Genomic DNA, 25,753 nt, shown 5'->3' with positions numbered 1-25,753 from the left:
ACTATCATGGATGCATCATTCCCCCCTCCCCAGTTGGCACTCCCCAGACAGATGGTGCCCGAATCACAAAGCATTCACAAACATTACATCATGAATGGCTGGCAAGAGGTAGGTGCTGATATCGGGATGGGAGGGTATGTGGATGTGGGGCAGTCCATAGGAGGCCAGTTCTCAAACCTTCACAAATCCCCACTGTGTGGCTGGCTGTGGGATTTTCCACTTTGGCAACATTCTGTAAAGTGACCCCATTTCTATCTGTAATTCTTTCTGTTTTCCCCATCTGAATAAACTGCCAAAATACATAAAGAGGATGAACTGCCTGCTCTCTTAAAAAAATAAAATCATCCTGGTGTCTTATCCTTTGCATCAAAATGTTTACTCATTTTAGGTACCCTCTGCCCCCAATGGTCATGTACAATATGTTGTTAATTTCATTATTAAAGAATAATAAAATTGTTCATAACTCAAAATAACCCAAAAAAATCAGGATAACTGATAAAGGATTAGAACAGAATTGTTTCCTCTCTCTCTACCCTGACTCTTGCTCATGTGTGGGTCCAGAAACAAACACAAAATTGTGAATAGAGGTTTATGCACACAACAAAGTCTCCACGTCACCAGACCGAGGTTCCTGTCAATATAAACCCAAACAGACAGAGAATGGAAAGAATTCACCGGCTCGAGAAAGGACAGGCCTCTGTGTGCCCACGCCCATATTGATGTAAAGAGCACAGAACATCTAACCGCAAATCCATGTAGTTTAACTCGCGGTGAATTGGCGATAATTGTCAGGCTCAGACAGCTGAATTAACCTTCAGGGCGGGAGAGCACAGGAGCTGTGGCCTGTATCTAGGCAACAGCCAATGACTGTATTGTACAAAACAATGCAGAAAAAAAGCACAGAACGAATGACATTATCCTGATTTAATGCCTGTGTAATTGGTGTAAACACAGCCATGTTTGCCTTCACTTTTTTTAACAAAGAGCTTAGATCTGACGTTTCCTTTCAGGACTGCGCAGCAGGTAACGTATGGCCGATCGAAGCTTTTATTGTTTTCCTAAGTTCGCGGCGCAAAAAAAAACTGTAAAGAGAAAGCAGGAACACTTCGGCACTCTCGGACTGATTAAATTCGGATGTGTGTTTTTCGGGTCCCTCCTCTAAATCGCTCTGACTTTGGAGACTTTGGACAGGAAGCTGCAATGGGAAACACCTGAGATTCGCGGGGTCAGAGCAAGTTTAACAGCGCACAGTAACGCGGTTCTCCCCAGAAAGCGTGCGTGTCCGGGCCGCAGAGTTACGCCTCCAGAGGACTCCGTAAAAACTCAACACTGCCGTCATATAAATGCATACCGTAAAGTACGGCAGAGTCATGTCCACACGTCACATGCAGCCCTGCTTATTATATTTAAAAATCCCACGATTAGTGACAGTTTATAGAAAAATAGCGAGGAACTTTGGTGCTTTTCAGTGTCGTGATGGGGAGCCAACCATGTGATGGGGAGCATGAGAGAGAACCTCAGATAAGGAACATCCAGTTTTCTAACTTTTACTTCAAAAGCTAAAAAGATCAGTCACACTGCTAGATCAAAGTCAACTACCACTAGTCTGCTGGTGCAGGTATATTGTTAAATGCACTTACTTTATACAATTACAGTTTTCAAGTGACAGCAAAATATAAACATTGGTGTGGTCAGATGGAGCAGCACGGTGGTGCAGTGGGTAGAGCTGTTGCCTCACGGCAAGAAGGTGCTGAGGGCCTTTCTGTGTGGAGTCTGCATGTTCTCCCCGTGTCCATGTGAGCTTCCCCCAGGTACTCCAGTTTCCTCTCACAGTCCGAAGACATGCAGGTTAGGTTAACGGGGGAGTTTAAATTGTCCTTTGGGTTTGAATATGTGAGTAAATGGAGTGTGGGCCCTGTGATGGGTTGATGACCTGTCCAGGGTGTATTCCTGACTTTTACCCAAAGTCTGCTGGGATAAGCTCCAGCCTCCCCATGACCCAGACCAGGAGAAAGCGGTTTAGAAAATGGATGGAAGAATGGATGGTAACATGTCGGGTGCTCTGTGTAAACCATAGGCCCTGGTTGTTGGGGACAGCTGTGAAGTGGGGTGGGGGGGGGGGGGGGGGGGGGGGGGGGGGGGGGGGGGGGGGGGGGGGGGGGGAGGAATGTCAGGTACCCCTCCCAATAACTGCCTGGGATATTTGGCGTGGATCATTCTAACAAATGTCCCGCGATGGTTGGTCACATGGAGGCCGAGTCAGTTGAACAGAGGTTGACAGTGCAGCTGATTTAAATTTAGCTCAGGAAGGGTTGGGGGCTGGGAGGATGTGTTCATTATGGTATGGAATAAAGCAGAGAACTGTTTCTTGAGGGTAAGGGGTGGTATTAATTGCATTAATGGCATTTAACACCTTTGACCCCAATTTTTAGCAGGTTTTATTTTCTTTGTCTCTCATTTTGGAACATGAAATTGTAAAAAGACCCATTTCTTCACAGCAAAGTATTCTGTTAATTTGAAACCGTGCAGTCAAACATGCACTCTCAGTGAAATGACAGAAAGCGTGTTCTCACAGAGAGAGAGGGGGGATAGAGAGAGCTCATGCTTGTAACCCCCCACCCCCTCACCCCACCCTTCAGTCAATCACTAGTCAGTTAGATGTTGCCCTGTGGCCACAGCCATCACCATTACAATCTTGTGGATGAGCCTCTAAACAGCCTCAGGCTGCTCTACCATAGATGATGAGATGCCCCAAGGTTGCCATTTTCTATGTTTTTGCCATCTGTGTAAAAACCCCACTGAAAACATGTCACTTGCTGGCATGTGCACTGTACCTGTTTGTAGTAGTTTGGGCCACAACCGTCCCTGAGCCACGCAATTCTGTTAAGTGGCAGTTGTGATTTATGTTGGAGCGCTTTGGGGCCACAACAACATTCTTGTTTAGGGCCACCAAAACCCTGGAGTCTGTTTTGATCACTTGAGTCTTGGAATGCTGCTGCTGAATTTTGTGGTAAAAATTTTAGCTTCTATTTCTCTTTGTTTTGTTTATACATTCATTGTATTTGCCCTAAGTGTGAATCTTTACCATTTTAATGTGAATGCAAGAATCTCCTTTTTAAATAAGCCTGTAAAATGTTGCCTACATATTATATTATACCATAATTAGCCTAAAATTGAGGAGGTGCTGTTCGTAAGTTTAGCCTTACATGCTGTTTGGCATATTTGCAAATATTTAATAGCTTAAGTATAAAAATACATAACTATGCACTTGAATTGAATGTTCTAAATATAATGCATTGGCCGGAGTTATTAGAGCACTTTCTCTTGTTGAACTTCCCGAGCTCGTGTGCGCGCGCACATACACTGCGCACTCAAGCAGAATTTCCCGAAGCAATTAGCCTTGTTTATAATGATAATGTGACTTAGAAGCCATTACCTTTCAAAGCTGCGCGGTGACAGCTTGGTGATTGAGGACTTCCACGCCGCCGGTCACTGCTGCGGAGGTTGAAGGCGGCTGTAGTGTCAAAACGTGTTCTGATTAATAAAATAAATGAATGCGAAACGGACGCGGAAAATCCCTCCCCCACTAGATCCATCGCTGCAAGAGCAAAGCGGTGGTTCACTTAAAAAGTTGAGTGAGGGCAATAAAACTGCAGTGAGTCGTGCACCAGGGTCTCGGGAATGGATGAGAGGATGGGGAACACCTCAAACGTTTTACTGTCTAAAAGACACGAAAATGCGCAAGTGTTATCAGTGATGTGATGGGGACGTTGTAGGAATGAGATAAAGGACCGCACTTCCATAAAAATATTTTATATATTTTATTTTCGTGGGTAATAATACATATTTTATGGAAGTACAGTTCTTTAACTTATTCTTGTATAACTAATGTTGGATCAGCACCCACGTTTACATACCTTTGAGTTGATCGCGTTTCTTTCTCATTATTTCCTGATTGAGACGCTGTAGTGTGTGATGCATTGAGAGAACTCGCCCGTGTGTCTCAAAGCCGTTCTGAAGTATTTCTCTCTCTCTCTCTCTCTCTCTCGCTCTCTCTCTCTCTCTCTCTTTCTCTCTCGTTCTCTACCGCTCTCCTGACACTCCGTGGTCACAGCCCACTGCTATAACCACTTTCGGGGCTAGGCGCCAGCCTCCAGAAACGCCGCACACGGGGACGCTAAGTGCTTTAACTCTATAAAGAAATCATGCAAAGAAAAACGTGGATTGTACATGTAATTAACGCGTGAGATCTACCGCAACCAAGACGATTCGTTTCACAGTGGGGGTGTTGTGTTGAACTAAGACGACGTGGTGGAGAAACGGAGAAAGGAACATTGTGAGTACGGGTTCTAAGTATTTGTGCGCTCTCTGGGTGCATTTTAGTTATCGAAGTCTGTCTTTATTCATAACTATTTTTACATTCAGATTGCTTTCTTGGGTTTATGATGGACGTTCTCTTTCTTTTTTAGTTTATTTTGTTTCTCCACAATCTCGTGCTTTTTAAAAACTGAATATGAAATTGATTGTTTTAAAATAACTTTTTTCCCATAGTAATGAGTGACATGAAATTTGTTTGACCTGATTTGTAATACGGAATACATTAGCCTACTCAGAGTTAAGTTTCGTTTATAGTTTGATTTTTTCTCATTTTTCTTCTAACATACATTAGGAGAACGCCGCAGAAATGTTTCAATCATTTGTCTTTTTAAATATCCAGTCATCTAAATAATACTATTTGTAAGTAATTTTTGGGGAATATGAGTATTTATTTAAAAATAGGCGAGCCACATCAGGCTTAATATCGCTGTAAAATCTTTTCAGAGCTCATACTTTCATTTTATTGTTAATAAGGACACCTGAGGTACAATATCAAATACAGTGTTTATCCTGTCCCCGAAATTATACACCAAAACACACAGCCTATGGTTGGATAATCATAATCATTGTGAAAGTGAAAGGTTTTTCCTAGTGCTGAAAAGTCATTCGTTTCTCGAGTTTATCAACACCGTGGGAAAACTACATGGTCGGGCAGGATAAGGACCAAACTACTGGCTGCAGAACTGTTCTATTCAACATAACATTGGCAAGAACTTTCGCCAGTTAATGTCATCGAGTACCGAAAAAAATTGACCGTACATCGTAACGTTGGCCATGCAGTGTGGTTGGTCATCAGAAAGTTATCTCCTCACAGAACTGTCATAAAATATATTTATCTTGCATTTAAACTAAATTTAACTTCTAGCGTAGGCTTCTGTTTATGAACAATCGCTGGGCGCTTTTAAGCAGGAATTGTTCTTTGTATTCATGAAATAAACATATGTATAGGCACAGTGCCCGCTTCTGTTTCTGCGCGTAATCACGATGCGCTATCATAGGACTACATTCCGTCACATTATACGGTTGCTTATTACCTGATAATGACTTCCACTCTTAACTTTATTTTCCGCTGTTATTATGGACATTGCCGGGCTTTTATTGTTAAGAGGCTCCCTGGAGTGAGCCAAGCTCTCCACGACCCGCTTTGAGAGGACGGCTGAGTTGAGTGCATATGCTCCCCATTGCTGCCCGGGCCTCTGGCGTTGTAGATAGTGACAGTCACAGCGGGCGAATGATTGCAGTTGTGCACTTCATTAGAGATAGGCAAAAAAGATGAGGTTGGCTGGTAAGAGGAACGCCAAAACCTGTCCAGTGTGCTTACTAAGCACTGCTTAGTCAGGTGAGTTGTTTACCAAATACAGAAGGGTGTTGTTTTGCGAACACAAGGATGTTTGTTATGCGTTCCTGAAAGAGAACAATATGAGACCCGAGTGTCTGGACGTATTTTCTTTGTAATCTTACCACGATTCTTTCCGGAGTTTTTTTAAATTGTTGGCCATTAGCCTTACGTTTTGCCTGTAAATTTGTGAATGCAATTGGGAATGGACGCAATTATTATTGCGTTTCATAAGTAAATAATTTCTTATTAGTTTTGCTTTTGATAATTGAGGTTAAAGTAGTGATACATATTTGTGTCATCACATGTTTATAATCATCTTTCAGCAAGATATAGGGCCACTGCGGAACGATACAAACATTTAATTGCATTGGGTTTTCAGATTCAATGTAACTGAAAGTGCACACAGGTCGGTCTGACCTGTGGTCGGTATTCAATTGAAATTCGTTTTTAACATGCGTAGATAGTACTCGTATATTTTATACTAAAAATTGTTCACCCGTTTTATCATTTCTGCGATCGAAAGTAGTTGCACGAGGAGGAAGGTAATTTAACAGGTTAAAATTTTTTATTTGTATTGATTTATTATTATTATTATTAATAATAATAATAATAATAATAATAATATTATTATTATTAGTTCTCTATTTTGTATTCCCCCTCTGGAAATAATAATAAACTACTCACTCTACACATTTGGCCTTAAAAATCACGACACGCTTCTGAGAAAAGTAGAAATAAGAAAAGAGTAACATGCCTTTTATTTTGAATTTTGGTAGTTACGAATTTGTTGTAGCCTATGCAGTCAATAGTGGATGCCATACCTATTGAGAAAATATGCCTCATACGAAGGTTGTTTAATAAATTTTAGTTTTTTAATACACTACACTATTTCTTATCAATTAGGAGCCTACTGATTCACCTCAGACTTAAATTTGTTCAGTTAAATTGTTTTTATGTAATTGTATTCAATATAGCACAAAAGGCACAGTGCGAAAACGGGACTTTTATTTTTCATGGCATGCATAGCTATTTGGACATGATGTGGTTTTAGAGGGTAAGTATTCCCTCAAAACATGGAAAGCATCTAATTAAGAAAAATGAACAGCTTGTTAAAATTCTGGGTGTTGCAACTGTGGTTGGAATGAAAACCGGCATATACAGGGGGGCCCCAGGACCTGATTCAGTGTTCTGCGGCGCTTTAAAACTTAAGAAAAGTACTTGAAACAAGACCAGGTTAAAACCTAGTATATGGCTGGACCTAGCACACGTGATCCGGCCGACCAATGGTGTAACTTCATCACTCACTCAGTCACTCACTCAGTCACAGACATTCGCGTTTGTCAGGCTGGCCCCGCTGTTGCGGTCTAGCCAAAAAAAATTTTAAAAAAGGAAATTGTGGGGTGCAAGTGGATAGAAAGAAGATGAAAACATGAAATAGTAATTCTTTGAAGGGTGTTGTTAATCTATTTATTTTGGATCTTCCCCCTTCTTGTATGATTTTATTCTATTTTTAGCATTAGGCCTGTATCGCTGTACGTACGTTAAAATATGAGCTGGTGTGTTCACTCAAAGAAAAATGCACACTTTGACTTAAAAAAAGAGTCCACTTCTAAGTCTTTAAATAATTTCTAAAACTTGCTGAAATATTTGCCATAACCTAATCTATTAATTACTAATCATTTTAAAAGTTCAATTACATGATGTACAGACTGCTGTGTTGGGTATTATGGTCTGTAATTTTAACAAAGTCAATAGACCGGCCATTAAGTGGTTTGGCGACCCTGATGTCATGGTTGTTAAAATCCTAATGGGATGGGTCCTTTGAGCGAAACTCGTCCACGACTGAATAAACGTGAGGTGAGTGTGTTTGTAGCGTGACACACAGAACGCCTCCCCTCACCTGCCTTTGTTGTGTGAACATGAAAGGGAAGTATGTCGTGGGTGACTAGAAATTGACATCAGAGGTGGTGAGCGTAACCTTTTCGATCAATAAAGATGGAGCTACATGAGAAGAAAGGCCTGTACAGTGGCAGAAAACCCACTGCTTAGTACAGCAAACAACTGCCACTAGCCCTTTTTATTTTACACTGCACTGTCAGTTACAGAGGTGCAATTCTAAAAATGATGTTGGCTGTAAGATATCAGTAGTGTGTGTGTGTGTGTGTGTGTGAGAGAGAGAGAGACAGAGAGAGAGAGAGAGAGAGAGAGACATGAAGATAGGTATTAAGTTTAATCCCTATAGCACCTAATATGTACTCAGTATTTGTCAGTAGTACCTTTGATCTACAAATGTGTCACTCCCCATACGGAACAGTAATATGTTTGAATATATTGCGGGAAATTCTAAATCTATTTAAATATCTTGTATAAATATGTATATGTATAAAATGCATAAACTAACAACATGTATTTAAATATATTGTATATTTTTAAATATGTGTATTAAATGCACATATGTCTTACAACAGTATTACTTAAATATATGCAAATAAATGTCATAAATATGCAAACGTGGCTAATTTTGAATACCTAAATATATTTTCACAAACTATTTGAAATGTATGATAATACATGATGTGAAAATCTGTGTAATAAATACATTTTTAAAAGCACATACATTAAAATACTTGTAAAATATATTTTCCATATATTTCCATGTATAATGTTTCTATATGGGTCCTTTGTTAGTTCTAAGAATCGACACTCTGGCTGTGTCCCAATACTAAGGCAGCTGCCTTGCTGCCTCAGCAGTGAGCTCCCTCTGAAGGTAGCATCCTAATGGTAATAGACCTGATAAGACAATGAGTTGAGACACACTTAGAAGGCAGGATGATGTCACCGAGCATTCACGTACCCACAGGAGATCAGTGTTTGCTGTTAAAGCTGATGGCTTTTACTTTCCAACGGAGAGACTCAATGCAAATAAATACATCTTATGTCATTGAAACAAATACATAACTAGCCACTAGAACTATTTTTTAGTTTTAATAAGATTACTATGATTTCAGTATATTTGCTGGATAGCCAAGCTAATGCTACATTAGCTTGTTCTATTGGAAAGTAATGTGATTACTAGCAAGTTAGCTGGCTAGTTCAGGAAAAGCTCACTGAAGTATTTAAAACATGAAATACATTATTCCAGTGTATTAAATAATTAAATTATTATGACAATGAATTATGGAGTTCACTGTATATTCACATTTCCACCACTTTTCTGGTTTGAGCTGCCATTAATTTAATGGAAATGAGAAGCCTGAGGTAATCGCAAAGACCTGCGGGATATCCTTTCTCGTGAAGGATTCATGGGATGTTGCCTGCAAATTGAACCTTAGAAGGATGCATTTTTGATGACTTCGGTTTGGGACATGCCAACTAAGGACGTGTGAAAGATTGTGAAAATAATGAAAAGTTGTAGTGTGGTGTGGATTGGAGATCAGTGCTTTGGTTGTAGTGTGGTGTGGATTGGAGATCAGTGCTTTGGTTGTAGTGTGGTGTGGATTGTAAATCGGTATTTGTGGCAGTAGTGTGTCATGGTTGGAGGCAGCATATTCAAATCTCAGATGAAAGATGATGATGATTATTATTATTATTATTATTATTATTATTCATTCAACTACAATATTCAACTTTATTGAGGGGCAGTACTGCATTGCTATTGGTTGAAATGTCTGTCTGTTTCCTGCACACATGCCTCAACTTATTTGCTCCCCCACTACCGAGGCATCCTGTCGCCGCCCTCATTTGGTCAGTGCACAGTGTGGAGGTTGGGGGAGGGGGGGGGGAGGGGGCGGTTGGGGGCTTGGTGAGAAGGCATGTCTCAGAGATTGTCAGCTCAGATGAAAGATGCCTTGAAGAGGGGGGTGTGTCACACTTCAGTTGCTCCTTTTCAACAAGTCCATTTTCCACCCCCCCCCCCCCCCCCCCCACGGCCCCCTTCCACCCTTCCTCCTCACCTGGGCTTGACTGCTTCACTGGTTGAGTGAGGGAGGGGTAACCCTTCTCACAGCTGTCATAGGTCAAATGATGAATCACTCTTCTGTCACATGGAGCCCTCTCGCTTCACATCTCTTTCTCCCCTCGCCTCTCAGAGTGATGGCAGTCTCTCTCTCTCTCTCTCTCTCTCTGGCTCTCTCTCACACACACACACTCACACACACACTTGCACTCACACAATGCCGCTTGAGCTGAGGACAGACCCACATCGCAGTAGATTGAACTAAACAGACATCTGCACTCTGCATTTTCTCTGCAGGTGACAGAAGCATCACAGAAGAAAAACGCCGCACAGGGTTCAATGTGTCTGATCAATCCGAGCACAGGTAAGAGTCTCTCTGCCGGGTGTGTGCTGCCTGGTTAGTCATTGAGACAGGAAGATTTAATTCTTTTTGGGCTGAGTGCAGGGCAGACTCAGTTTCGGGTATGGTGTAATTTTACAGATTTTAGTGTTTTTATGTTTGCGTGTGTGTATGTTTGTGTGTGTGTGTGTGTGCTCACATGTGTCTGCATGTGTGTGAATGTGTGTGTGTGCATGTTTGTGCGTTAGTACGGTAGTGTGTGTGCACACGCATGCATGTGTATGCATGTGCGTGCATATGTGTGTGTGTGTGTGTGTGCGTGCGCGTGTGCATGTGTGTGTATGCGAGTGTGTGTTTGCAGGGGTTTTGTTTAACTCACAATTTCTGAGAATGGATATGTAATGCTTGCCAAAAATGTGTTGCTATTATTTATTATATGAATAAATTGGGGAAAGCTCTTCAAACCTTTGCGGTTTTAATTGAACCGTTCCCTTCCAAAAATTATTCTGGGCCAGAAATTTGTAGATTGAAAGGTTACTGTGGGAACCTTTAAGTTGGCATTATCTTTGCCTATAAATCTCAGTGAAAATAGCTTACCTATTCATAGTTTTATCAGATCAAAAATGTTTGTTCATGGGAAATGATTTTAAAATACTGAATCCAAAAAACAATAGGAGTGCTAAACAAATGTCACATTTAATGTGTTAAGGCAGGAGTGCACGACAAGGGTCGATCTGTTTCAGGATTTTGTGCCAACTTCTGCTCTTAATTACTTAGCTCAATCATATCTTGACGCGACATTTGTATAAGCACCAGCTACGGCCACAGATGGCATGTGCTCAACTACAGGAGTGAACCAGCACGGTTTATAGAGCTGTCAGAAAACTAAAACCAAGGTTATTGGAACAAAAACCACAATGCAGATCTACCCTCCAAGATTGGAGCTGTGCACTCCTGTGTTATTCTATTGTGCTATGTGTTGAGGCCTTTTCCATAGCTCCTGACTTGAAAATAAATGCGCGATTTCAAGTCCCCCCCCCCCCCCATTTTCATTTGAACTCGCCAAACCTCAAATGGACACTTTTATTTGGATGTCACAGTTAAGGAAAAATTTTTGATGAAATCCAGGCCTCAGTCGAAAGTTCTTTTAAGTCCACAACCGCAATTATGGACTCCAGCAGCAAAGATAATGGTTTGTTTGAATTTGCAGAGTTTGTGGATTCATTGGAACGATATGGACTGGCTTTAGAATAAAAAGAGAAATTGCTGAGTTTGCCAAAGCAAACAAATGGCTTGTGAATTCCTTGCCACTAAGGCATGAGCTCCCGCAGTACCCAGTGGGGTTACTCTTTCACTAAAGTGTATTGCATAGGTGGGAATTCCTTTCCCAAACGAGTAGGGATCTGAATAGAAGACGAAGATTTTTTTTGACGGTCTGATTGATGTTATTGCTTGCACCTCCTGTCTCCAAGTAACATGATTACATGCATACAACTTTTGGATATATTGTTTGAATGTACATTTGTCTTGAATTATACAGAATATTGGTAGTTAATTAGGTGTAGCGATGGGCCCTAATGTGTAGGGATGGGCCATATGGTGTAGAGATGGGCCTTATGGTGTAGCAATGGGCCCTATTGTGTAGGAATGGGCCTTATGGTGTAGCGATGGGGCCCTCTGGTGTAGGGATGGGCCCTACTGTGTAGGGCTGGGCCTTGTGGTGTAGGGATGGGGCCCTCTGGTGTAGGGATGGGCTCTGTGGTGTAGGGATGGGCCCTGTGGTGTGGGGATGGGCCCTATGGTGTAGGGATGGGCCCAACAGATCTGCTATGCTGTCTTCTCCATGACAGTGCCGTGTGGTGCATCAGCTGCAACACCTACTTGTGAGATGCACTCTAACAAAACAGTGACTGCACGGCACTGCAGAGTGAAAGGAAGGGGTGGCTCACAAGGCACACTTCAGCAGAGTGCTCTCTCAGAAGAGCGCTCTTTTCAGTGTTCTTCTGAGTCTTACTGAGGACCTTGCAGTGATGAGACAGGCCTACACAACCAATTGGACATTCCAAGTTAGCGGGAAAAAAAGAGAAAAATCCAGGTTTAATAAATGGTCACCAAACCTTCGACTATAAGAGTCTGTGTTCTGGCAGTGTTGATTTCCCAGTGTTGTCTGTGGCCTCAGGTCTGTGGAAATGCAGGATCTAGCCAGCCCTCACATCAAAGCCTGTGGAAGCAGTAGTGAGTGTCTCGATGGTCAGAACGCCAACAGATCCCAGATCAGCCACAACCACACAGCGCCAAATAGCACAGAAGGTGGGACTCCCACTCCTATTGATTTTTTTTGCAATGTTGAATTGCTGCATTGCTGTAAAATATTTTAAACTTATCCTCAGTGGCTGTTTTTGGCATAAGATGCTATTATAGAAACAATTCTGTTATATGGGTGCATAGCTCTATTTTAAGATTTTAGGAGAGTGAGATCAAATAGTGTTGGTGAGGGTGTGGCCTCTTTCCGTTCACAGTTAAGAAGGAGCCAATGAGCAGTCGCAACATCATTGTCTCCTTGGCAACAGAGCAGCCTCCGGACAGCCTATCAGGATCAGGTGAGAGGAATGTGGGTGGGCTGCAGGTACCAGTCACAGCTAGCAGGAGACAATTACCTCTGCACACCAACCATACCATTCTATAGTACAAGATAGACATTGACCAACAGGAAAAATGTGTAGGTCCATTTGTGAGTCTGCTATTTTATTATTTATTTATTTATTTATTTATTTATTTATTTATTTATTTATTTATTTATTTATTTATTTATTTTTATTTTTTTGGTACTGCAAATTGTTAGTAAAGCTTTGTAATGGTGAGGTGGAAAGCCCCTCTAACTTTATTTTTGAAGAAAAAACAACTTTTTTTAATGTGAGTTTTGAGGAAATGATGGGCTTTCTTCTCATGTATATGAACTCTTTAAATACTACAAATGGTTAATTTTTGTTTGTTACAGAGTCAACAGAAGCACAAGAGCATCACCTGCCTATTTCCCTTCTGAATTTTAGCAGATTTTAAGTAATGGCGCGGCACTGAGCACAGTAATACCACTAAATTAGTTTAATAGGGACCCAGGAGTTCTACCGGGGGAAAGTTGCCTTGTTTCATTCGTGGTTTAAATGTGTGCTCACCTTTGTGTCATTGCTTCCTCTCCCTGTAGAGATTGAAAACAGTGGCCTGAGTCCAAGACAAACACAGCAGTTTCCTCCTCAGATTCACTCCTCAAAGTAAGTCTCATTTCAGTTCTCTCTGAAAAAATAACCGTTGGCCCCAGCTTCGTTTGGCGCTCTAATCAGATCCTCCTGTTTCAGCTAATTTTGCTAGCTTTGATGTCGGCTGCTTGCGTTTTCCCAAATCTCTTGAAATTACTGCCTTATTTAAAAACTGAAAGCATTCTTTTGTGGGTCGCAGTATTATTCTTTTGCAATCATGTCAGTGATTTCATTAAAATTTTTAAAACATCTTTAAAAAAAAAGGTTTTTTTTCTGTATTGTTAAGTGACATTTTTAATTAAATGATTAGTTTTTCCTTCTTTGTTGACCAGTAGGCCCTACCCACATATTGTTCCTGCTCCACCATCATCCCAAGCGATGGCAGTATACGGGCAAACGCAGTATCCCACAGGAATCCAGTCATCCCCGGCATACCCAAACTATTCACCCTCGGGACAAGCCTACGGACTCTCGAGTTATGGTACTGCAGCAATGCTAGCAACAGCATTTTTGCTACTTTCTCACTGTCCCTCTTGCACCTACTATAGCAATAAAAGTTATGCCATATCAGTTGATATCATTACTAAAATAATAATTCATTATAATTCATATTGTTAACTTATCACTTGAACATTATATCACATTTGTCTTATAACATAATTCTCCCTGGACATTAAATCTTAGAAGGTTGCTTGTATTAGGTATTGACATTAGTTATGAGAATAACTTATTTTGTGTAATTGTTTTAATGGAGACTGCCCATCACTCAGATTTGGTGTCACTAACGGGTTTAGGTCCGCTATGGGCAGGCATAAAAACGGAGGGCGGTCCGCCACACACCACGTCCCCCGGACAAACCAGCCTCTTGAGCTATGGTTCCAGCTTCAGCACACCCCAGACAGGACAGGCTCCCTACAGCTATCAAATGCAAGGTTAGGATCACCCCTTCACCACAGCACATGGGGGAACAGATGTACATTTTTACCAAGTTTACTTTAGTTCTCAAAAGATAGGAAGAATGTCCAAGAAAGGTGGTGTATGGTAGGCCAGTCTGGCACCTCATCTATAGTGGGAAAGAGCTATAATGAGCCAGCCTGGTTCCAGCTCTACAGTGGAACGTAGGTATGGGTCACTTCCATAGGTCTTGACTGCTGTTTACTTCTGTAATTGAGCGGATTTGGGTTTCCGGGAATGCCCCAGGGGAGGACCCTGTACACCCCTCACCACCTCCAGCTCATGCCCTCAGTATGAGGCAGGAGTCTGTTGCCAGCGGTAACGGGGCAGTGCGGACAGATTCCTGCTTCTGCACATTTACTTCCCTGTCTGACAGATCAGGGCCCTGTTAAGACTGCAAACAAAACTATGCAAATAGAGAGAGCGGACAGAAAGGTGTTTCTGTAAACCTTGACGCATGCGACGCCGTTCATTTCCTCCGAGCGATGACATTGGTCGTTGTGGCCAATCACAAGGGCCAGTCACAAGTCATGTGGCTCACTTTACCACTCTTTTTATGGGGTTGAGCAATGGATTATTATTTCATGGATTTTGTTAGAGTGTTACACTATGTTACATTAAGAATGTGGGCTAAAACACTCTAATCTGCAAAGAAATACCTGTAGACTTTACAATTTACATAAAATGCAAGTGAATGCTTGTTTTTACTTTATTGCAGATAGCCAGTAAAATGTAAGTAGGCTTTCTCAATGTACATAGCCATTATCAGTGACAATGACAGTGATCCAAAGAGGTGTGTAGTTTTAAGTTCTTCAACTGTCACATCAGATTAACATGCTTCAAGTCAGCTGGATAATGAAATCTGTTTCTCCAGAAGCACACTAAAATTAACTCTAAAATCTCTAAACTAAACTGGTTTTTCTTTTCTGTTTGGCCTACTTTGAAATGCGTAACTTCAGAAGGATCAATTTATGAAGTCTGGGAAACTATTTGTGGCTTTTTAAAATGAAAGTTAGCTTTTTTTTTTTGCTTTTCAAGGAAAATAAACAAAGCTTGATCGTAAGTAAACAGTGAAATGCTGTATTATTTCAGAAGCCAATGATGACATTCGGTCACTGTTTGATGTCTTTAAATAACTTATGTTGATCTTACACCAACATTGTTTCAGTAAATATATATCTCAGTGTCTTTGATGGAGTACCGAGAATGAATATGCTGAGGTTTTATAAGCTTTGATTATAACTGTACAGACCATGGTGCTCTTGAGTTACCTTCTAATCAGAATGATATTGCCTTTATCATACTGTGAGATGCTTTTTTTGTAATTTATAGTCTGATCTGAGTCTAAGAGGTTAGAGTACTTTCACTGAAAGAATGGATGAGAAATGCTTGACTTGGTCCTCTAGCTTCAACCTCAACTTGCAGAAACCACGGCAACCACCAACAAGTTTCTGAGATGGAGGAAAGGAGTCCTTCATTATTTATTTTACAGTGATTTCTAAGTGCAGCAGCTTTCAATGGATACAAAAAAATCCTAACTTTTTATATTAAACCCCTCATTTATGTGCTCTCACGTGACAAACACGTGTTTCTTATTGTGTAGCTGGTGAACTGTGTTGGCTGTGTTAGTTGATGTTTGCGGTGTTGTGTTTTTCATGTGCTTCTTGTTCAGGCCTTTAAACACAAACTGTGTTGCGCTTGTGCCGTTTCTCTTCTTGCAGGGGGAAGTTTTTCGGCGACGGGACTGTACTCAGGAAGCAGCTACCTCTCCAACTCAACTGGATTCAACGGTGCTCAGCAGGTGGCTGTCCGTCACACTCGGTTTTGTGTTTGGCTTGGGCACCTACTGCTTTACACTGCACTTTACTTAACAAACATGTCCGTGCAGTCAATAGAAAACTGGAACTTACTGCGTTACATTGCACATTACTTAACAAAGGTGTCCATGCAGTCAACAGAAAACTGGTACTTACTGCGTTGAATTGCACTTTACTTAACAAACATGTCCATGCAGTCAACAGCAAACTGGTGAAGTTTAGTCAAGTATAGATAAGGACTGTAAAAAACAAGATGGATTCACACCTTAAGTTAGTTGCTCTTTGTGTCTGGGAAAGGTTTCGGTCATTTATAAAGTAGATCTCATCTGATGTTGTGGAAGAGCGTGGATGTGAGTTACTGTACCCTTTCACATCTTCAATCCTTCCATGCATGTGTTTGTCACTTTGCGTTTAGATATTCAGACCCCACGCCGGAGAGTAGCGGGTCACAGGGGATGGTTAATCTCACATTCTATTGCCCCCGTTTCATCAGGAATACCCCTCATACTCCACCTTCAGCCAAGGGCAGTACTCCCACTATTACAACAGCGGCTCCTACACCTCCTCCCCCTACGGAACGGGGAACACCAGCAGCCCCACCACCCCCTCCTCAACCTCCACCTTCACCCTGCAGGATGCCACGCCCGCCACGAACGGCCAGGCCCCAACCGACAACCGCCCGGGTACAGCCCCGCCAAAAATGTCCTGGCCCCGCCCCTCCTCACTCATCGCCCGTAATGATGGCCGTGATTACAGTGGCGTTTCTGATTATGGTGCTAATGACTGATGATTGGGGTGACACATTATAATTATCAGGTTGTTGATAGTGATTACATTTATTTTAGCGGAGGTCACGATTGTAACGATGCTCGTAATGATGATGATGGTTACGATCGCAATGTTGAGAGTGTTAATTAGAGCGACGGACGGGTAACAGCCTCTGCCTGAAGCCTGGCTGGCTCTGCGCCTTCCTTGTCTGACCTGTATTTCATTCGCACCGTCTCCTGCCCTTTGGTGACATTTGAACACCTCCAAACACGATTAGCAGCCCGGCGCCTGCTTTGTTTCGGCTCACAAAGGGAAGACGGGCTAAGCGACCGTGACTCCTCGGTGCGAGCGGGCACATTAAAGCCGTGCCCTCGCTGCTGTGTCCCTTAAAGACGAAACAACGGAAAATCTCAGCAGTCTCTTGATAAATAACGATAAAAAGGTGATGCTGTACATTCAAAACAACCGCGTGCAGTTGCATAAAAGTAAAGCTTATTATTTGACGGCTGTGAATGTTCAAGGAAAGTAATTTGTATAGCCTACACTATGTTGTTTTGTATAATGATGATAATTGTGTATTTATGCCGTGACCCACCTCAACCCCTCCCATGACCCAGCACTGGGCTCTGACCCACAGTTTTGGAACGACTGGTGTACGTTGAGTCTCCATTTTGTCGATGTTGATGTTCATATTTATTCTTATTCTTTTTTAAATGTTATTTTATGTATTTTAGTTGGCGAGTACAGCGTAATCCAGAGTCAGTCCGCTCGCGTCACAGACTCGGGTTTGGATCAAAATGGCCGACCGGCGGAAGGAAAATCACGCGGGCGGGGCAGGCGGATCACAAACCCGTCTCCATCTCTGGACTCGGTCCTGGAGGTAGGACCGCAGGTTCTGTGTCTCCCATCCCCCACCCTGGCCTCTGGTGCTGCCCCAGCCTGCCCCAGTCAGAACTCTGTGTGGTCCATAGGAACAGGAAATACATCCTTAAAGGACAAAACTGGCAGTGTTACTGATGAAAAACTTTGAAATTAAAAATTAGAATTAAGCCAAATATAAAACAAATATTCAAAACTATGATGAATACATTACAGTGACTGTGGTCTGGATGTTTTTAAGGTCACAAAAGAGCTGGCTAGCGTGTTAGGACCCATTCATATGCTTTTGACCTCATTAATGTGAAGGGTGAAATGGTGCATAGTGATAGTTTATTGACCACTAGCCTTCTATATGGCAATTATTGGGGTGGGAATGGGGGGTACCAGAGCCTGGCAGTAGCAGAGAACTGCATTATGGGACATTTCTCTTTTCCAGCGCGTTTTCATCTGGGACCTGGACGAGACTCTCATCCTTTTCCATTCCCTCCTCACCGGCTCGTACGCCAACAGATTCGGGAGAGTGAGTGACGCGCCGTGCTGTGACCACGCTTCTGCTCCTCAGCAGAGCGCACAAACGTGTGGCATTAGAACACGCGTCTGTTTAAAGCGACCTGAGGATGGAGGGAGGGGGGGTTTCATGCACACAGTTTAGAGTGGGGTACGTGTTTCTTTTTAAAATGGGTCCCAGAAGACATTTTGATTATTTGAAGCTTGCAGCAGCAGCAGCAGCATTCTGAAGTACTTGCTACAGTGACAAAACATCTGTTCACTTCACTGAATATTGCAGAGTTGTTTATGAAGTGTCCTGCTGTTTGAATTCTGGCAGTATACTTAAAAAGTTTTTTTTTGACTGTTTCTGGTTTAAAAAAGTTTGTAGTAGTGATGTGTCAGCAGAGAGGGTGTGGAGAGAGTGAGATGGAGGGAGTGTGTAGTTTTAGTGCTGGAAACATTTGGGAAGTGAACTTCAGGACTGGAGAAACGTCTGGCTTTAAGAGGCTCCCTCGTCTCTCTGGGAGTTGGTGTTTTTGCAGGGGATAGCTGGTGGGACACAGCTGCTGTGTATAGTCTCTTTACCTCCATTAGTCTCCATACGGTCTCTTTACCTCCATATACTGTTGTATTTTATTCCTATTAGGATAAAGCTGAGAGGCTTCATTGCGGCTTCATGCAGGCCATGATTCACCAAGCCCTTGTAAATCAAAAATGAACCGCAGACAGAAACATAAACGTGTCCTACACACACACACACACACATACACTCACACACTCACCACCCACACACACACACACACTTCCTAGAACCACACACACACACACACACACACACTTCCTAGAACCACACACACACACACTTCCTAGAACAGGTCCTGGAGGGCCTCAGCATCTGTTGGGTTTTGCATGTGTTTGATCAACCTCCTGTTTCCTGTTTCATCTTCATGTTCAACTCTAAAGGGATATTCAGTCTAACTGCAGTGCGCTTCGTATGGGACTTTGAGTCGGGAGAAAGTATTTTCTGTAACACAGTAGTTTATTTTATTTGGCCAAACTAGTCTGGGAGTAATTTTCTGTTCTGTGTATTGATGAAGGCTTTGAACCCCCAAAATCAGACGTTTAAAAATGAGTCTAAATCGACGCCTTTGTGGCCGCACCGTGTTTAACTGAAAGTGGCTTTTGGAGGTGCGACTCAGGAAAGGAATTTCAGTGAATATCCTGAGGGGAAAATATGTGCTTAATCTTGTGAACGGACTAACGTTTGTTAAACCACGCTACCAATTATGTAATTTTATGGCCAGTTAAACATCATTTCCTTTAAAAGTACTTCATGTTAATGTGGTTTAAATGCCACTATAGTTATCTTGTGCCTTAAATTATGTACCTAGAGACGAGAAAAAGAAGCTATAAGATTTAATAATTTACCACAAATTTCTTGCAACTGTTGATTTCTTCCCTTTACTGAATCCAGTGTTTTTTGTTTCACTTGTCATCTGTACATGGCTATGTGAGAGTGTGCCTGTCATGGCAATACAACAGACTAAATAAAAAATGAAATAGAAACACAATGTAGCAATTCACTGTTTTTTTTTTTTTTAATTTCTTGTAATTGTGCTTTTTTCTCAGGATACCTCAACCTCTGTGTCATTAGGACTTAGGATGGAAGAACTGATCTTTAATCTGGCTGACACACATCTATTCTTCAATGATTTAGAAGTAAGTTTTTTCTGGCTCGGTTTTGCTGTGACACCCCTAGGGAATCAAAGTGGCAATTGAAAATTGCCAGGCAGGCATTTGGTAGCCAATCAGTTGTTGGGGCATTATTTAGTGGCAAGATATATTGAGCCATGACAGCCATTAATACAGCTGGTTTCCTGGTTTTTAGTTTCTGGAAATCGTTGATGGGTGGAGTACCACAGAGGTTTTCCACACCAAGCGTGTGCGCGTGTATATGTAAAGCAGCCATAACGTTCCACTGCCTGCTGCGCAGACGGGCTGGCTGCTCTGCCGCTCAGCTGTGCAGTTTCTCCATCTGAGCCACTGTCAGGCCTCACTAACCCCATCACTGCGGATGTTTGGCCATGAAGGGGGCACTCCAAGAAAAGGGGCATGGACTCTGGCAGGGGCTTTGTGTGGTATCGGTTTCATGTAGCGCTTCAGCGTCTGGGGAGAGCAAAATGGAGGAACCCATGAAGCAGGAAGTGAGGTCTGCTTACCGCGACCTTTGAACTGTGCATGGGAGCGCAGAGAAGTTAAGTCAAAGAAGCTCTTTTTGGGCACATAATGATTAAATGCTAGTATGGCGATCTTATGGGAGCGTGTAACCGTACTCTTGTCCTTAATGATGGAGTGACCAATTTAAGTATTTATTGTATTATATATGTAAGTGTAGCGCAGAAACCTTGTATTTCCAAATATATATATATATATATATATTATTTTATTTTTTTCATTATTTTTTATTTTTTTGTTTTTAATATGTACCATCACAGCATTTTGAATTTGTTGGGTTTTGGACCAGCTTAGTCTGTTATGAAATGCTCAAAGTGCAAAGAGCAGAATGAGAACAACAGTGGACGCTCAGACCTTTTCATATTTTTACAGTCTCAGTCATGAAACAGGGCAGAAGAGAAACACATTTCTGGTTCTATTCTCCTCTGTGAAATAATATGTTCTGGCTTTTCTGGTTTTCATTTTTCTCCTTGATTAAGGCATCAGTTGAGGCCAGGGACCTGTATGGGTGATAGACTGTGAATTGCTATCTCCTGGGAGAAAGAGTGCTTTTGTTTATTTCAGATTGCGCTCGCTCGCTTCTGGGAGGGAGCCAGTGGAAAAAGTCCACTCTGGTGGGCCTCTCACAGATGGATGTAGGACGTTATTGGCTTTTTGTTTTATCTGCAGTTTGTTGGCTGCCCTGCTGATGATGATATGGTTGACGGTGATGGACTCTGCTTAGGATAGACGCAAGTGTTTCAGTGCTCCAATGGCATCTGTTTCATGCAGTTAACCCGGGAAGCTCAAAGTGAAAAAATCTGCTCTATTTTTTGTCTCCCAAGCATGGTGTGAGAAATAGGACTAAAACATGGACACTCACATTGATAGCTGCTGTAAAGAACAGCAATCTGCTTACACTAGCACCAGGTGAAGTTGGTATGGGAATGATTCACAGCTGCACGCAGCATAAACGCACTACATGGTTATTTTTTTATTTTTTGTTCATTAAAGCACTCAAAATTATTAATACAATGATAATCACATCTTTACTTATTTGACTTTGTTTAATAACCATCATTTTAAAACCTAGTGATATGCAAATATATGAAAATACATGATCATCAATAAATAGTAAATCATTTCCTTTCTGGAATTTTCCTTTTTGGAACAATCTGCACCTGATTTATACACATTTACAGTAGAGTTGTTGGAATGTATAGAAATTTTATAGATCAAGTGGAATTTAAGAATAAAATATCTGTCTTGTACACATTAATTTTTTCCAAATTGAACTGTTGGAAGAGAGGCATTCTAACATTTTGTACTTCTAAGGCATTGGGGTGCGGGGGAGGGGAAACGTGACCCCTATAAAGGATAAACTAATAACAGATTGCCTGGCCTCGTCCTGAAGAATGCTATCGGTGTGTGGCAGCAATCAGGGGTCATTCACTGGCGGTTTGCATCAGTTTCAATTTTTCCTCTGTTACATTTTGCGGAAGGTCTGGTTTGTGTTACTCAGGATATGCGCAAATCCCCTCTGAGATACGGGACGGGTGGGGGAGAACGGGGGGGGGGGGGGCGGTGCTCCAACAGCATAATCAGCATCACCGCTCCCCCCCAACCCCTTTCCCCCCACACCATTTTAAGAGTCATTTTGATGCCATGTCTATTACAGACATGGCAGATGGGGAGAGGTTGATTCACTGGTCGATCATTATGCACCTGTATACATATGTACATATATGTATATATATATATATATATAGAGAGAGAGAGAGAGGGAGAGAGAGAGAAATGAGTGATACATCAATGCTCATTTTTGTCTTTTTCCTTTTAAGGAATGTGACCAGGTCCATATCGACGATGTATCCTCAGATGACAATGGCCAGGATCTGAGGTAACGTTCCTGTCCGATCTGTGGTGATGATTATTTTGGCTCGGTCAGGGTGTGGCACACGGAGCGCACGCCCTGGCCCCATCCCCGTCTCTGTCCCCTCTTCCGTAACAGCGCGTACAACTTCGGCTCGGACGGCTTTCAAACGGCGGCCACCAGCGCCAGCCTCTGCCTGGCCTCGGGAGTGAGGGGCGGGGTGGACTGGATGAGGAAGCTGGCCTTCCGCTACCGACGGGTAAAAGAAGTCTACACCACGTACAAAAGCAACGTCGCAGGTAAACCCTCCTCATTGGCCGACGCATACGCACGCACCGCCTCGAGAGAACTCCCCTTTACATCACGTACAGGAGCAGCGTTGGACGTAACCCTCCCCCACACACCTACACACACCCACACTTGTGCACACACACACACACACACACACACGCACACCTCTGGAAAGCTGCCCTACACTCCCACGCAGTTTTACTTTTTTTTTTTTTTTTAAAGCAACACAAGTTCAAGGCATCCACGGGAGAACGTTCCAGCATCTGGCTGTTTTTCAGGTCTGCTGGGTCCAGCCAAGGGGGAGGCGTGGCTGCAGCTGAGGGCTGAAATCGAAGCTCTCACCGACTCCTGGCTGACACTGGCACTGAAGGCCCTGACTTTAATCCATTCAAGGTAGAGAGCACACCAAAATAACAACTTATTCTTTCTCTTTTCATTCGTGATAAAATGCAAAATTACGAGCTTATAATTAGGATTTTGTGATCCTGTTCAGGGAAAAAAAAAACATATCACTTTTAAGGTGACAAATAAGATTTAAATAAAAATTCTAAACTTAATATAAAAAAACTTTGTTTCCCCTCCAGGCCAAACTGTGTGAATATTTTAGTGACGACAACACAGCTGATCCCTGCCCTTGCGAAAGTCCTGCTGTACGGGCTGGGAGCTGCTTTTCCCATAGAAAACATCTACAGCGCCACAAAAATCGGTACGCCTGTTTCCGGTTCCTTCTTTTGCTCGGCTGCGTTGCCGAGGGGGTCTGGCCCTTTACTGCTTTGGTGGCGGTGTTCAGGAGGTCTGCTGAGGAGCAGGACTGGGGCTTTGATCTGGTTCTCTGGGCTTTCATTTCTCAGCTACAGCTGTTGCAGCAAATCTTTCTCACATCTCAGTACGACATTAGAACTGTTTTTTAAATACTTATTTTATTCTCTCATGATGCGGTGTAAGGACTGGAAGTGAACGTCAATCTGGGCATTTTTACAGTAAATTTCACATCGGTCGCTGAAACGCATAAATAAATCATAACTGGATGAAACAAGCTTAAATGAATACTCAGTAAAGAATAAACCATTAAAGTTAGGTCAGACCACCTTAACAATTCAAAGCTCTTTGCAATTAGGTTGAACAAAGGCCCAAATGCGTGTGCAGTGATACATTGATACATGGAGGACGGAGTGTAGCACAGTGGGTAAGGAACTAGACTTGTAACCGAAAGGTCGCGGGTTCGATTCCCGGGTAAGGACACGGCTGTTGTACCCTTGAGCAAGGTACTTAACCTGCATTGCTTCAGCATATATCCAGCTGTATAAATGGATACAATGTAAAAAATGCTTTGTAAAAGTTGTGTAAGTCGCTCTGGATAAGAGCGTCTGCTAAATGCCTATAATGTAATGTAATGTAATTGTTGGTGGTGCCAAATAAGCTTGTAATCTTCAGACACAGAGGGAAATGTAACGCACTTTTCAGAAGCGCTAATGATGGTCAATATCTCTGTAGGGAAAGAAAGCTGCTTCGAGCGGGTGATCCACCGGTTTGGGAGAAAAGCCGTTTACATCGCCGTTGGAGATGGCGTGGAGGAGGAGCAGGGTTCAAAAAAGGTAAATTCGGAGAAATAAAGCTGGACAAATCCTTCCTCACCTCCGCGCGTCATAACACCCCCCCGCACCGCCCCCCCCCCCCCCCCCCCCCCCCACCCCCCCCCCGAACACCGCGCACCCGACTTAACGTGAGAACCGTCGCCGGCCCTTTTGGTTTCGTCACTTTTTTTACATTCCAGATAGCTATCGCAGGCGTGTTCGAGCCGGCAGTTCTCTGGAACAGGGTGACGTGCCGCTCCTCAAACAGAACGTCCAGTGATCTCGCGGAATGGCTTAATTATACCCCTGCTCCGCACGGCAATTTAAAGCCGCGCAAACAAGAGCAGCGCTAGACGTAAGCCCTTTTTCTGACACGTCAAGGGCAGCCTTCTAAGAGGCTTTAGATCTTCTTTGTTGTCGAAATGACTGTGTTCGCCGCATTGACATGCATATTAGAACAGCATCAACATCAGGGGCGTGGTCTCAATTGTCCTTTGATATGAGGCCAGTCCACAGTCCTACTGGCGAGTGTGTTTTTCCCCCTTTTTGCTGCTCAGATAAAGATTAAGAATACCTACTATCTGCTGACAGGAACTCTTTGAGTTCAGATTTGGAGAGGAAAGCACTCCTTCGGAATAAACTGCAAAAACGTACGGCGAGTTCACATTGAAAGTGGTTTGCAGTTAGCAGCACGCTATTCCTGCTGCAAAATGTACATTGGCCTTGACCTTGCAGTGAACGGTGTATACTGTATATTTTTTATATTCTCAAAACCGAAAGGCAATAAATTGGTCTCTGTATATTGCTCTTATCCAGGGCATCATGTATTGCCTCAAGTGTTCTAGGGGTTAATTGGCTGCTCAACCACCTGTGAATCAAACCCGTAGTCTCAGTATTTTCTGTCTCTGTCTCCCAGCACAACATGCCATTCTGGAGAATCTCCAGCCATTCGGACCTGGCGGCGCTCCATCACGCCCTGGAGCTTGATTACCTATAGTGCCATGGCAACCATCTCCAACGTTGGACTTAACCTGGGAGCCCATCCTTCAAAAACTGTGGAAACATTCCCCCTCTTATTGTGGAACCTGCATATAAACCATGTCTCCTTTGAGTTCCCATGGCACCCAAAGCCATAACTAACGTGCCTCGTTTGTTGGTCCATTTATTTTCATCTGAGTGCATCATCTGAGGATAGACTCTTATTGGTGAGATGGTTTCACATAATGGGCATCCACATCACAAGCCCCCATGGTGACTCGGGAGGCACTGGCTCCCTCCCCTTTTTTTTGCCCCAAATGGTGGAGGAGGAATTTGCAGCAGCCCAATTTGATGACCTCATCAATGTGGGACCGGACTGCTCTCAGAGAAGCTGTCGGAGCCATTATAAAACTCCGTTCTCCAGTGCTGTCAAATGACTGACCGAGGAGCTGGAATGGCCGGCGCCTCAGTGGAGCTGTGAAGTTCAGCTTCTCCCTTCAGCTTGTGGTCACCCTGTGAATCGGAGGCACAAGAGCTGCTGAGTCCTGCATCTGTTAAGGAACTTCTGTTAAGACACCACTTTAACACATAACAGAAACCCCAGTGAATCCATTAATCTATCTCTTTAAGAAGGACTTGAAGTGAATTTTT

The 25,753-nt window shown here is 42.7% G+C and overlaps 1 protein-coding gene and 1 long non-coding RNA gene across 8 annotated transcripts in view; one reads left to right on the top strand and one right to left on the bottom strand.

Annotated features, from left to right (window-relative positions):
* The window catches only part of LOC118232787, an 8,154-nt gene extending 4,084 nt beyond the window's left edge, over positions 1–4,070 (bottom strand). The window contains exons 1-2 of the long non-coding RNA XR_004766393.1: positions 3,918–4,070; positions 3,437–3,514 (exon numbers count right to left, since the gene is read on the bottom strand). This is a non-coding gene — a long non-coding RNA (uncharacterized LOC118232787). The remainder of the gene's footprint in view (positions 1–3,436; positions 3,515–3,917) is intronic.
* LOC118232786 (eyes absent homolog 1-like) lies at positions 896–25,753 on the top strand. Of its 7 annotated transcripts, XM_035427898.1 has the most exons (19): positions 1,009–1,023; positions 4,115–4,336; positions 9,969–10,035; positions 12,191–12,321; positions 12,531–12,611; positions 13,214–13,280; positions 13,598–13,746; positions 14,060–14,197; positions 15,941–16,020; positions 16,530–16,719; positions 17,539–17,684; positions 18,120–18,203; positions 19,802–19,891; positions 22,228–22,286; positions 22,398–22,558; positions 22,829–22,943; positions 23,135–23,256; positions 24,045–24,145; positions 25,041–25,753. In XM_035427898.1, the coding sequence occupies exons 4-19, from the start codon at positions 12,201–12,203 to the stop codon at positions 25,119–25,121; spliced, it is 1,785 nt and encodes a 594-aa protein (XP_035283789.1). In that variant the 5' UTR covers positions 1,009–1,023; positions 4,115–4,336; positions 9,969–10,035; positions 12,191–12,200; the 3' UTR covers positions 25,122–25,753. The 7 variants fall into 7 exon arrangements, 6 of the variants coding, with proteins under 6 accessions (XP_035283787.1, XP_035283784.1, XP_035283785.1 ...); XM_035427896.1 differs by lacking the exon at positions 4,115–4,336 and having other exon boundaries at positions 896–1,023; positions 13,601–13,746; positions 14,075–14,197; XM_035427893.1 differs by lacking the exon at positions 4,115–4,336 and having other exon boundaries at positions 896–1,023; positions 13,601–13,746.

The sequence above is a fragment of the Anguilla anguilla genome, chromosome 8, assembly GCF_013347855.1.
Source record: "Anguilla anguilla isolate fAngAng1 chromosome 8, fAngAng1.pri, whole genome shotgun sequence".
Classification (NCBI taxonomy): Eukaryota; Metazoa; Chordata; class Actinopteri; order Anguilliformes; family Anguillidae; genus Anguilla; species Anguilla anguilla.
Note: the sequence above shows the minus strand (reverse complement) of the source record. Positions and strands in the feature narration are given on the sequence as shown.